Consider the following 14,076-nt stretch of genomic DNA (forward strand, 5'->3'; position numbering starts at 1 on the left):
AGTGGGTTCAATCACCATAGTTGAACTCACTGACCACTAGTTAGTTAGTTACGCTGCTATGGTCAAACATATAAGGTGGACAATGGTTGTTGAACCTCCTCTCTTTCTTTCTTTCTTTCTTTTTTTTTTATATGGTCAATCAACCATTGTTAAATATGATGTGGTCAATGGAGTTTACTGAAATTTTGCAATCTGTGGGCAAAGGTAGGGGGAGAGATGATGACATATATCCTCTTCAACTCTTACACCGGGCCAAGTTTATGTTTTCTCGTTCTCTTCATCCATCACTCTTTATTTTGTTGTTCCCTCTTTTGTTAACAGGGTCTCTATAACCCTTTTGGTTTTTTGATTTTGAACTTTATAATTGATGGGGGTTTTTTTAGCATCTTTTAACTTTTGCATTATTTAAAATTACATTCTGAAAATATATTATATATATTTAGTTTATATGAAGATTAGAAAAACCCGAAATTAGAAATATTTTTATTATTATTATTTTTGTAATATTGTAATTGGAAAATATATATGTTTCTAATTAAAAATAGATTTTGCAAAAGGAAGGGGAGAGAGCCGATGGACATTGAAACTGAGGGAGAAACAAACGGTGTAGCTGAGGATGTAATTTACACTAATTAACATGTGAAAAAATTTAAAAAGAATTACACAAGTTTATCATGAGATTTACTTTTCTTTAAATTTACTATTTAGCTTGATAATGAAAATCTATTGAAATCATTTGTAGCTTCTAGCTGAAGAAAATTTTATAAAAGCGGTCACCGTAACTAAAGCTAATGATGAAAAAGTAAAATATATATATATTTAAGAGGTTATAAAGAATAATTCTATACATCTAAATCCCCTGAATTTTTCTTTTTAAAAAAAATTTGGATCCATGTTGAGATTTTGTAAAGAACATTCAAGTTTTAATGAGAAATAACTATAGCATGAAAAACCTTTATAGAAGTTTGGCATACAACACTTTCAGTGACATGTGAGAAAATGACAAAATTAATGGTCAATCCGGACGGACGGACGGACGCTCAAGCTCAAATGCAATTGCAATTGCAATTGCAATATAGCAGTGTGACTGCCAGAGCACACAGATAAAGAGGATTATCACAACAAAAAAATGTGGCATTCATCCAACACCACCTACCTTATTTCAAGTGTGCTCGCCATCTCCCAAGACAAGAGCCCACATTATTGAAAATATAAACACGAATATATATATATATATATGCATATATAATAAATAACAGTGCAGAAGCAAGCAGGCAGGCATATGGGGAGCAGTAGCAAAATTTCCCCAACGAAGGAAAGGTTAATAAGGAAACTAGTAACGTCGAAATAAGACAGTGCCTGCCAAAATCACACATATCCCAATTCCCAATAAACTCTTGCTGCTGCTGCTGCTAACACTACAACTAATATATGTCAAGTCATAAAAAATTAAAGAGAAAAAAAAAAAAAAAACTCTTGTTTTATCCTATGTTCCCGTTATTCCTTTAGGTGCGTTTTTCTCTTAATATATATATATATATATATATATAATTTTTTTTTCTATTTTTTGACATTTCATCATCGTACCATGGCAAGGTCAAAGACATCCTGTGTGGCGTTGAGTCTCATTTATTTGGGAATGCCTCGGCCTGACCCTGATGGTTGTTTCTCTTCTACTGGAGTGACATACTCTGGATGCTGGTCGCCAGCGTGTCATCACCCGGCCGTCCTGCAGATGGAGAAGATATCTGAACGGGTGGCAATGGCATGATCCATCTCCTCCAATCATTAAGCTTTCTTATTTTATCACCCTGTAAACACAAACCACATAGGAATTGACGTATACCATTTGCTACCAGAATACTTTACGCATTGCTAATTTCACAAGGACTCTTGCATTTTCTACAGAAACGGTGAGTAAAGTAAAGAAAGAAGTTTATGACCAGAAGCCCAATATTTATATCACAAAACCTTTGGAACTTATATAATAGAGAAAATCTATGAAGTTGTAGCCAATGTCAAGCCTCCAAGAAATGAGATGTGTTGGTGAGAAGGATAAAAGGCTAAAATATTTGTTAAGAGTCAAAAGAGGCAAACTTTGCAACTCAGAGCAGGATTGTATTATAAGGAACGTACTGGAGATTATGGATAAAACTTTAAAGGAAGAGCTAGTGGATATCACAAGGTTGGATATTGCAGTTAACCTTATTCTCAGAGCAGAGACTACAAACTTTGTCAAATACACACACACACACACACATCCCAAGTTAGATTGGGAGAACACATAACATCATCATCAAGGCAAAGTTTTAAAAAAAACCTAGATTAGAGAATAGCATTATAAAAGATGGCATAAATGGATCAAGCGGACCACGAATTGCTAAAAAAAAACTTTGCATACATGCTCCAATAATGAAAATTTGAAGATATATGTTAGCAACAAGAAAAATGAAAAATGAAAAATTAGCTAGAGTAAGACCGGGGGGGGGGGGGGGGGGGAGAACAAAGAAGCAAGTGTTTTGAACCAACTAAATGGCATAAAAGAAGTAAAAGGTGCTACCACATGGGGTGGGGGGTTCAAGTAAAGATGGAAGTATTTTTCTAAGCTATTCAATAAACGTGGAAAAACAAATATTATGTTATGGCATCTTGGTAACTTTGGAAAAAAAAAAATTAGAATTACATGTTCAAGGAAGTGAAATAAGTTACAAAAAATATAAGAAATGGAAAATAATAAAAGCAAAAAATATCTTGATAAATGAATGAAAAAATGCTTCGGGTAGGCTAACATTATACAGTTAACGAAATTATTCAAAGTGATTCTTAAATCAAAGTAGATGCTTGACAAATGGAATAGCAACACATCAATGCCCATTTACAAGAATAAAGACCATGCTTAAAATTGTGAAAATTATAGAAAGGATCAAGCGAACAAGCGGCCATATTACAGAACTTTGGAAGAGGTTTTAAGCAAACAATGAAAGTTGGTACACTTGCTAAGCCATCTGATGAAAAGGTCTAAAGATATATGGTGTATATAGATTTATAAAGGAAAATTTTAAAATTAAAAAAAAAAAAAAAAAAAAGAGAAAGAGGTTGAGTTACTTATAACGGATTTATTAAAGATATGTATTATGGAGCAAAAATATGTGTTATGACCTGTGAAAAGAGATATGAAACATTTTTAATTATAATTCATATCTACACTAAGGTAAATGTTTTAGTGTTGAATGAACTCACTAAACATTTCGAAATGAAGTGCCTTGATATATATTATTGTATATACTATATAGCATTGTTTTGGTGGCAAAACAAAAGAAGCTATGAACAGTCATAAACTCAAATTATAGAAGAGTGCATTAAAATCTAACTGCTTCAGGTCAAGCACATTGAAAACTAAATATATGAAATACAAATTTAGTAAAAAAGGGAAGTGCAAATTGGTGTTATGATGAGACTTAAAAGATTATTCCAAGAAAAGATCAATTCAAATATTTGGAATCAATTGTTCAGAAGGGAGAAGATAACTGATACGACCAGTTATGTTAAATGGCACAAAAAGGCAAGCAATTTAGTGTTGACATACACAAAATATCAACATGACTGAGAAGAGAAAGTTATGGTTTATACAAAAAGACAATTAGAAGAGATTATTCATACTGAAGTTGACTGGCCGCCTACTGAAATTGGTAATAGAAGTAGAGAAAGACCAAAAATACCTTAATGAAACAATTACACTATTCATATCATTGGCTGCCACTGTTCATGATCATGGATAAAGATGATTAGCAAGCTATTCAATAAACAGTATAGAAGATACTATAATGGATAAAGATGATTAGCAAGCTATTCAATAAACAGTAGCCTTATAGAAGATATGATCGTGGATAAAGATGATTAGCAAGCTAAATTCATGTAATCAACCCCACCTGGTGTAATCCTATGTTTCTTATTGCCACTACTATTCATATCCTTGTTTTATCTATAAATTTTTCACTCAAGCAAGTTGCAACAAATTCATCTTACACCCTTTTTTTTTGTTGAGTAAATTCCTCTTACATCTAAGACTCAAGACCTAATCTTGAGGGAGTCAAATAAATAAAAGAAAAAAGAAGAAAATAATTGTTAATAACTTAATATTTGCAAATCAACTTCTCCTTATGGGGCAAACTGTTGGAGAAAGTAAGCATATTAAAAACTACTTAAATAGAATCCTCTATGATTAGTTCAACATACCTTCACTTCCACCACATTTGAAGTGCGCAAAGCATCCAATATAAGCTGGATGTTGTTTGTCAAATCCTTAACCTGTAAAAGAATCCCAAGGAAAAATAAGAGAAGTTTCTTTTAACCAAGCATGCAATCCTATAGCATTGGCAACAGCAAAAAAAAAAGTACTCGGTAAGCACTCTGCTGCTGAAAGACTAGAGGATATAAGATGGTGAAATAATCAAAACCAAACAAAAACACAAGCCAAAGACTTTCTTTAAAAGTCATTTCACAGATACCTAAATCAAATCACATGAAGGATTTCCAATGACTGAATGGGAACACATTCATTTTCCACGGCAGTTGTTTCAGTGTTCTATGAACTTACCAAGAGAAAAAATTACAACATGCCACTTTATTCACAATTCACTAGCCAATATCACACCACATATTTTAGAATTCCTTCAACACTCAAACCATTCCAGATTTCATAAAAAGTTAAAAGAGATCCATATGGAATCCATGCTCAAAAGTGTGCCATCTCAACAAACCCAACATCAAGTGAAGACTTGAGACAAATACATCGGTTGAAATGAAGTAAAGTTTGCAATGGGAGAAGAGCACCAAAGTTCTAAGGAGATAGAAATGGTGTCACAGAGAGAGCACCACAGTCCTAAGGAGATGAGATCGGAATGGTCTCACAACAAAACCTCCTAGTTGACCAAAACAAGCATTTTGATTTCACAGTAGTTTCTTGAGATACCTATAAAAGGATGAATTGATCAAAAAGAAAAAAGAAAATCATGAAGAAGCAAACATAAGCACAGACACAATAAAATATCTTGTGACTAGTTTGTCAGTGAGCAATCAGTCCAATGTCCATTGTAGCAACAATGAACTTCTAGCAATTAAGAATTGCAACAAAAATTGAAGTTCTCCAAAATTGTATAGTCGATGGAGCAAGAAACCAACAAATATACATAAAATGTACCAAGTTTGAAGTTTCAAAAACGTAAAATCATCTAAAAGTTCATCAGAGAGGAAGACTTTAGAAGAGAACAAATAAAAAAATCCACTAGGACTGGAGAGGAAGGCCTAATATTGTAACTGTTACAAAACAGTGTGATTCCAGCCCTGAGATCCATTATGACTTAAGGTACAGATTATCTGGCATAAGCTCTATGTGAGATATTATGCTTCCTTCGCCTGAAATTATAGGCATGCTGATTTCTTGTCAAACAGAAAGCATGTGCATGTGGTTCTAAATTTTAGACATGATTAAAATATCAAGCAGGCAGACATAACACTTAAAGATGGACATGTCACCAAATATTTTCTGCAGCAACTCTATATAATCTATAAAGCACTGACTTCCTAGGGGTTGCTGTACCAGTGTCGCCGGCATGTTGGGACACTGGTACATTCCATTCCAGAGCTTGAATGGAATACATTTGAGCAATCTTCCCTCCCTTACTTTGTATCAATCTTTGTAACTTCCTCCCTTTGATCAGCTTGCTTTCTCCCTGCTCCATACTGCCCATAAGGGTAAGCTTCATGTTTCCCATCTCCGCAGTGACTTCTAATTTGTTGAAGTCAAAAGTTAGGGGATCGACTATCCTCATCCAGTCAACTCCTAACACAATTTCACATTCTCCCAACTCCAAAATCCTCAAGTCAGCTTGAAATTCACGCCCTTGCATCATCCACCTGAATCCCGCACACTTAGTGACTACACATCTTGTTCCCATTGGCCAGAGTCACAGATAAGGGAGTGGTGGTTGTCATCTTGCATCTCAGCTCTGTGGCAGTAGCTTCATTCAAGAAGTTATGAGTGCTGCCACTATCTATCAACATCATCAACTTCTTCTTACCAACTTGTCCTTGCACTTTGATAATCTTACCAGTTAGCCCCCCTCTAAGTGCATGGAAAGAGATCTCCCCACCTTCCTATCTTCAATGGTGTTGCCTGCCACTTCTTGCTTCTCTTCTTCTTCTCCTTCTATCAAGCCTTCAGCCCTATCATCTTCCTGACCTTCCATATTCAACAGCTGCCCCCTACACTAGTGGCCGAGACTATACTTACCCCCACATCTATAACACAATCCCATCAATCTCCCTTGCTCCATAGTAGTAGTCCTAAGAGGGTTGTGGTTTCCTTTAGGTCCACTGGAAGCCACTCCAACCACTAAGGCTCGAGAATTTCCTCCTATAAGATGGCTGACAAGTGGAATGGGCCTTGGCATAGTCTTGTTCTTCTGTAGCCTAGCTTTCTTTGTCACTTATCTCACCATAGTAGTAATCATCATTTTTACCATGGACCTTAATTCTTCCTTAAGGCCATTGATAAAAACTAGACACAAAATACCGATCTGTAAGAGATGGTTGGGCATTCCACATCAAAGCTTCAAACTCCTCAAACTTTACATGATATTCAATGACCGAACCCTCCTGTTTGAGTTTGTTAAATTCCTCAATTACATCGGCTATATTTCTTTCCCCAAAACGTATACATAGATCCTCTACAAAATCAATCCACCTTGCCCCCATTCCCCTAGATCTGAACCACCCTTGGAACCATGAATCAGCCATATCATTCAGATAGGCTATAGCAAGGGACCAAGGGTGATCCTCTGGAGTTATGCTATGTTGTAATACTGGAAGAACCTATCACACCTCTAGATCCACCATCAAGGTTTGGATCCTTCAATCAAAGGTATCTCCACCCTCGGCAAAAGGCCTTGACCAAATCTAGGAGAATTGAATTCTCTTACTTGATTTCTAGCTTCCTCATAAGGTGAATTCCCCGTCTCTGTCACTTCCTGGGGTCAAGAAAGGATGCCTTGGCCCGACATGCCCGAATTAGGTACTGATATGGGAGGAAATTCTGGTGGTAACCAAAATTGGGGAAGCGACGATAGCATGTTGAACATGATGTTAATCTACTATCTGTATTGTTCCATCATCTCCCTATGCCTCACTAAGAGTGTTCAAAAAAACTGGCAAACCGCGAAAACCGACTGCACCGCACCGCGTGGTTTTTCTAGGAGAATGGTTTGGCACGATTTGATAAATCCTCAAACTGTGCAATTAGAGGTTTGAGGAAAATCGGTTCAATTTAAAACCGAACCACCCGACTAATAATATAAAAATTAAAAAAATAAATTATAAAATATAAAACAGGCTCCCAACTCCTTTCCTCCCCTTCTTCTTGTTATTTTCGTCTCTCTCTCTCTTTCTCTCTCATTCTCTTCCAAGAACGCTCCTATAAATCACTGATTTTATGAAATCCAACTATCTAATTTTGAATTCGATTGTATTTTCACCATGAAAGCAACCCTGATCTACAAGAAGGTAAGTCTTTTAGTTTTATTAGCCTTATTTTTGGCATCAATCCATGATATATATACGTATATACGCACAGTTTGGATTTAGTCGAAAGTTTAAGCTTAGATCTATAGAGATTCAATTGTTGGATCTTGTTAGTATTTGGGTATGTTGGTTAATGGGGATAAGGGTGTCGGGTGGTTGCCTCTGATCGCTGGAACTCACCAGCCACGGTGGCCGGTGGTGACAGCCAGTGTGTTTTTCAATTCTAACCGAAAATTAAAAATCAAATCTAGGAAAATCCTGATGTTGAATCTATCCAATTTTTGTGTATGTTAACTCCTTTGGCTTGGCGTTTCAAATGATAGACTCTAATTGTGGGGATCTTCGACCAACAATGGTCGCCAGTAGCCACTAGTAATTTTTTATTTATTTATCAAACATGTTTATTATTTTATTTGTATTAACTCAAACATTTTAATTTTCTATCTTTATTGTTCCCCTTAATATTGCATATAAGTCCACTATGACAACAAATATTGTAAACCATGAAAACCACATCAAACTGCATCGCAAAATGCAGAGCAGTTCAGTGTGGTTTCTGCGCACCAAACCAAGCCACGCAGTTTGGTTTGACAGAAAAACCGCATGTGCGGTTTGGCATACTGAAAATGCCAAAAATTGGCCAAACTGCACCATGCACACCCCTATGCCTCGCCAATTCCCTCTGTACTCCTCGCGAGGCCACCATATCCTCTCGCAATTCATCTCAAATCACCCTCACTTCTCTACTTTGGGAGACCGTTTCATGCGTTTGTGCCATACCAAACTCCATAGCTTCCCTGCAATTCTTCAATTGCTTCAATCTAGTTCCGTCCGCCATCCGATCCACCGTCTACACTCTTCAAACACAATTAGCCTTCCTCCAGTTTGCTTCGCTTAGATCACACCCGCCTTACACTGGAATCACAGTCGAGGATGACAAGCTATGATACCAAAATGTCAAGTCTCTCGGATGAGACTTGAATTGACAAGAGAATGAGAAGGATCAAGAGAGAAAGAACGAGAGTTTTGGAGGGAAAGTTGAGAGAGAATTGAGAGAGGGAGGGAGAGAATTATGAGGGAAAGAGTTTTCTCATTCAGCATAAACTCCCATCCTCATACATCTTGGCCTCACATAGGCCTTCCCACTGGTTCACATCATAACCATGGGGAATAATCTAGCAAGTAACTACTACAAGTGGCCATGTGGGCTACTGTTATTACAAAAATTTCAAAATTACCCTTTGGGTCATAACATCCTACTTATTTGAAAAATGTCTTGTCTCATGTCCATGCATAGTATATCAGTTATCAAGACAACCATGGGAAAAGGATTACAAGTATAGCAAATATGTCATATGATGATCTAAGTATATAAAGCAACTGGTTAATGAAACTATTCCATGTGATCCTTAAATCATGCCTGAAGAATGGAGAAATAATACTCTAATGCCCATTGTAAAAATTATAGAACGATCATGCTAAAGAACCATACTAGTGTGATTGAGCAAAACTGAAGTCTCTAAAAACCAATTGATTTCATGCCTACCAAGGTAACAATGAAAGATTATCTACTTATAAAGGTGTTTGATGGAAAGGTCTAAAATTAATAAAAATATTTATATATGGTGTTTGTATATTTGAGAAAAGCAAAGTTCCCAAAAAGGATTATAAAAGGTTTTACAAAAGAAGAGAGTTCAAGTTGCTTATACAAAGATTATTAACGATGTGTCACAAAGAAAAAAAAATGGGTTAGGGCTTTCAAAAGACGAACTGAAGCTTTTTAAAATTATACTTGAATTAGATAAAGAAAACAACCCTCCACCTTTTTGTTTTGGTGATGGATGAACTCACTAAAAATTATCTAAAAAGAAGTTCCTTGGTGAACAAGACCAAATAAAGCATGAATACTAAACTCAAGTTCTAGATGGCACCATAAAATCTACGGGCTTCAAGTTGAGCAAAGTGAAAACTGAACATATAAAATGTAAATTATATTTTCTTTTAAAGGAAAGACAAAGAAGTGTGAATGATGTTACAGTGAGCTTTGCGGATCAAGTCATTCCAAGAAAATATTAGTTCAAATATTTCAAATAAATTGTTCAAAAATAGAAGAAAATTTTTAACGATGACGTTCAGAAAAACAACACGAGGTTATTAAAACAGAGAAGCATTTCCAACATTTTATATGATTGTAGAACCCCTTTAGAGTTAACAGAACAATTTGTCAAACAAAAGACCAGCTTTCTTATATGACGCTAAAATGTTAAAACAATTAAGTACTAACAATATGCAAAATCTAAATTATGATAAAAATGTCATAGCAGGTGTGTGGCCACAAAAAAAATAATTAGAAATGAGTTTTGTAAGAAAATCAAAATGGAAACTACAGAGAACGAGATAGTTTAGATGTTGAAAAAATGAGGACCAACAGGCACTCTTAAATCCTCCTATGAGGAGAGTAGATATAGTTTATAACAAAAGAGGAAGAGAAAGGCTAAAGAAAACTTGACAAAGAACTCCTAGACATAACATGAGAAATAATGGCCTTACAAAAAATATGATCTTAAATAGACATAATTAATAGGAAAGAATTCATGTAACCAAGGTCACCTAGTCTTAAGGCTTGGTATATTTTTTATTGTTGTTTTCTACATAATTTATTCATTCAACCAAGTTACAACATATTCCTTCCACATCTATCAGACTCGAATCTAAGACTAGAGAGAGAGAGAGAGTAATTGCTCATTTTTGCAAATGAACTTCTCATTATGGAGGCAAAGTTCAGCTGATTAGTCAATCCTATTCAGCATTAAAAAGAAAAGATTGGAAACTTTTTATATACTGCCCTCTCTTGGAAGGCAAGGAGGTATTTAATGGGGGATTTAACTTCAAATAGTATTGTCTAGTATTATAAAAGGCTCTATTTGGAGGAAGATCTGAGACAGGCCTTGACAAGTTTACAGTACAATTTTATTCCTAAGGTTCAAGATCCTGGCCCAAAAGACTGTTCTCAGAGGAGGAAGTTCTTGAAGCCATCAACGCCTGCAATGCAGAAAAATCCCCAGGTTTATTTTGGCTGTCTTCTAAGATTATTAGTACCTAGTACACAGTAGGTAATGAGGCGATCTCCTCAATGACTGGTTTCTACTAGAATGCAAGGAATGACAAGCATACAAACAGATTGACGGCAATATAACACAAGCCTAACATAAAACAAAAATATTAAAGCTTATTGTTTTCCTCTCAACAGAAGCAGCTTCGCTTTAACCACAGCACTAAAAGAACAAAGCTAAAAAGTGGAGCCTAATGCTTAAGAAACAATGCAATACCAAAACTAGGATAAGAATTTCAGTAAAGAAAAACACAACAATCAATTCCAGATAGAGCAATAACTCCAATTAGGAAAGGGAAAGCGCAAAACATCTTAAAATTATAATTCTAGATAAGCTAGAACTGCTCCAAAAAGTAAAGGCTTTAACTTGTTCTTGCATCTTTGTCCACACAATGTGAACCACATGTTAGAGAACAAAAATGATACCAACCATACATCTAATGACAATAAATCAGATCAAAAAAGGAAAAATGAAAAGAAAGAAATAATCATGGGAAAATGAATTCAGAGCATATCATAACAAGTGACCACGAAGCATTGCACTTAAATTATCACGACCTGATGTACAAGGATCATAAATTCAAGGCAAGTCCAATATAAGATTTCTAGACTACATAAAATATAGGATGAGGAATATGTGTAAACACAGTATTCTTAATATATTGCTCAAGATATTCAATTTGGTAAACAGTTGGAAGTTGCTGACGTCAAAATTAAGCAAATATATAAATTTGTGACAATTGAAATTTTAAAAGTTTATAGATTGAATGAGATTAAAGACGGAACCAGTAAGCCAAAAAAGAGAGGATGGAACCAAACTAATATTCATTACTTATCTATAACAGAGAGTCTCAGTAAGACCACTCCGAATCTTAACATCAGAAGAAGCAAGCCAAAACATGAACAATTCCTGACCAAACTCACTTTTCTGAAGTCTGCAATTGTTTTAATGGGAACCCAGCCCTGTTCATCCATCTTCAGCCGCAAGTATGTATCTTTAACTAAATTCTCATTGCTGCAATAATAGTAATAAAAACATGCTGTTAGAATTAAAGTTCTCACCATGAAAAGCAATCAACAAGATAGGATTGCCCAGGCAGATCAGAGCAACAAAAAGTAAGGTACCTGAAATAATAATTTATCTGATTCACTATCTTATTTTTCAACTGTGGATCTGGCATGGGAAAATACATGGCCTGAGGTGGTATTGGTGGGATAAAAGCCACACCTCCGTGGGACTCAGGAGGTGGAGGTGGAGGTGGAAGGGGAGCTTGAACATAGATCACCTGGGATGCAATATCTGCAACCACAAAGAGACTTTAGGAGAAACCCAGGCTTTTGAATCATAAAATATAAAAAACCAACTTTACCAGGGTAAACCATGTGGTTGCTAAAAGGTTGTATAGACACAGGTGGAGGAATAAATGAAGCAGTATTACGTGGAGAGGTTCGCGTAAAACCCCTATTAACAACTCTCTGAGGCTGTATACGAGCATCTCTGCCATTGAAACTATGACTAGAGTTCCAATCATGATTCCAGTGGTCCTGGTACCGCCTGGCCCCATAATTCTGATGAAAAGAACCATCATTGTGAAGATGTGGACTCCCATTGCCCCTCCTAGATGAATTGCGTTGCTGTGCATGATGATTCCCACTCTGAGAATGTGACCCAAATGCTCCTCTTCTTCCACTTTCCCTGTGTGCATGGTCTCTTGAAGATGAGTCAGGAACACCAGACCCAGGTTTCCCAGTAATATTGGAAGATCTTTCCACTACCGTAGCCACCGATGGAGGTTGCTGCGGGAGCCCACCATTGGCAGATGCACTTCCACTTGAACTCGCACCATCACTCTTCACATATTTTTGGCTTGTGGTTGTCGGATGAATTGGACTCAAAGTAAGGTTTGAGCTATTAGTGACTACCTGTTTCTGAGAAGAAGACGACCCGACTAAAGTCCTCAATAATACAAAGTATACATAAACAATCATAATGGAATAAAACAAAATCAGACAAGACCATAAGCTACATTAGAAAGCAAGCATTCAATTATTCCGTATCAAGAACGACAACAGTAGTGATAATAACTAAAACAAAGCAAACCTAACTGCAAAACAGAAAGAACAGATAAACAGAAGATTCAAGGATTGAAAACAATTAAAACAACCTGGGATACCGAGACCGATCCATCCGAGAGGGCTTTCAATGATTCAGACGAAGACGGTTTCTGACCAGTCTTGGTGGACTCGGAGAGAGCGGGCCAAGAAACGGCCCCCATAACTGGCCCGACCTCTATAGCGTCGTTGGAAGGCTTGTTCCAAGCCGGCTTCTTACCCGCATTGCCATTGCCACTACCATTACCATTACCCGAGCACTCTCGCTGCGCCTCTACAGCGCAATCATCTTGCACCGACGATGTCGACGAATCGGAAACCGCCGCCGCCGCCAGCTTCGAAAAAGACCCCTCAGAAGGAGAACAGTTGATTTTCCCCAGACCAACCGCCGACGCAGCCGCAACGGACGAAACGATCGGCTCAGATTCATCCCCCCGAACAACCTGATTCCACTGCTGCGGCGGCGGCGCGACAACACGCGCCGCTAGGTCTTCGCCTCCGGCGCGGGTATTGACAGGAGCGTGATTAGCAGCCGCGGACATCATAGCTAGGGTTTCGAAAACTCGATCGATAAAATAAAAACAAAAGGGAAACCGAAATCGATCAAAATTTGCAAGAGAGGAAGAGCTGCGGGGCGTCGTGAGCCAAACAGAAGAAGAAGGAATCGCAGAGTTGACAATGGAAGACGGATTGAGTTCCAAAGATTAATCGACGAGGGATGGATCACTGAGATGGAACCCCGATCGCGCCTCGACACGATGATCCTCTCACGCTCTTGATGAGCGCTCTCTCTCTCTCTCTCTCTCTCGCTCGCTCTCTCTCTCTCCCCTCTCCCCTCTCTCCTCTCTCTATTCCTTCTTTCTACTCTATTCCTCTTTTTATACCTTTTATTATTATTATTATTATTCATTTGTTCCCCTCTCCAAAACCCTCGTCCTTAAGGATTTGTTTGGGACAAATTAATATTTAAATTTAAAATAATGCGATTGATTTAATGATAAGTTTCAATTTTTAACAAATTATTAAAATAAATTCTCAAAACATTCTTTATATTTTTTTTATTTATACATACATAATATAATCACACTACTATATAAAATTAAATAATAAAATCACCTCAAGTCAAGTAAATTTAACTTTACATGAGTTGATTTAATACGAAAATTTAAATCAATCAATCCAATTCACCTCACTTTTGTTGCTTTTGTTATGTTATGTCAGTTTGAGTTTTATTTAATAATTTATTAAATTTTATGTCTAATTTTATGAAAAGA

At 36.6% G+C, this 14,076-nt stretch overlaps 1 protein-coding gene across 2 annotated transcripts; it reads right to left on the reverse strand.

The window, feature by feature from the left end:
- Positions 1-1,224: 1,224 nt before the first annotated feature.
- On the reverse strand, positions 1,225-13,648 carry LOC127800145 (la-related protein 1B-like). 2 transcript variants are annotated; one of them, XM_052334595.1, is made up of 6 exons: positions 12,856-13,648; positions 12,061-12,613; positions 11,816-11,990; positions 11,615-11,705; positions 4,237-4,308; positions 1,225-1,811 (listed from the first exon to the last, which is right to left on the reverse strand). In XM_052334595.1, exons 1-6 carry the CDS (start codon positions 13,345-13,347, stop codon positions 1,674-1,676), a joined length of 1,521 nt encoding a protein of 506 aa, XP_052190555.1. In that variant the 5' UTR covers positions 13,348-13,648; the 3' UTR covers positions 1,225-1,673. The 2 variants fall into 2 exon arrangements, with proteins under 2 accessions (XP_052190555.1, XP_052190554.1); XM_052334594.1 differs by having other exon boundaries at positions 1,227-1,811; positions 12,061-12,619.
- Positions 13,649-14,076: the final 428 nt, after the last annotated feature.

The sequence above is a fragment of the Diospyros lotus genome, chromosome 4, assembly GCF_014633365.1.
Source record: "Diospyros lotus cultivar Yz01 chromosome 4, ASM1463336v1, whole genome shotgun sequence".
In the NCBI taxonomy this organism is placed as follows: Eukaryota; Viridiplantae; Streptophyta; class Magnoliopsida; order Ericales; family Ebenaceae; genus Diospyros; species Diospyros lotus.

What these genes read in the sequence shown, in the direction of transcription:
- LOC127800145 (XM_052334594.1), bottom strand. Translation starts at nt 13,347, where the DNA reads ATGATGTCCGCGGCTGCTAATCACGCTCCTGTCAATACCCGCGCCGGA. An exon ending in GATCGGTCTCGGTATCCCAG is followed by an intron (nt 12,620 to 12,855) that starts GTTGTTTTAATT and finishes TCTTCTTCTCAG; the next exon opens with AAACAGGTAGTCACTAATAG. An exon ending in CAATTGCAGACTTCAGAAAA is followed by an intron (nt 4,309 to 11,614) that starts GTGAGTTTGGTC and finishes ATTCTTTTACAG; the next exon opens with GTTAAGGATTTGACAAACAA.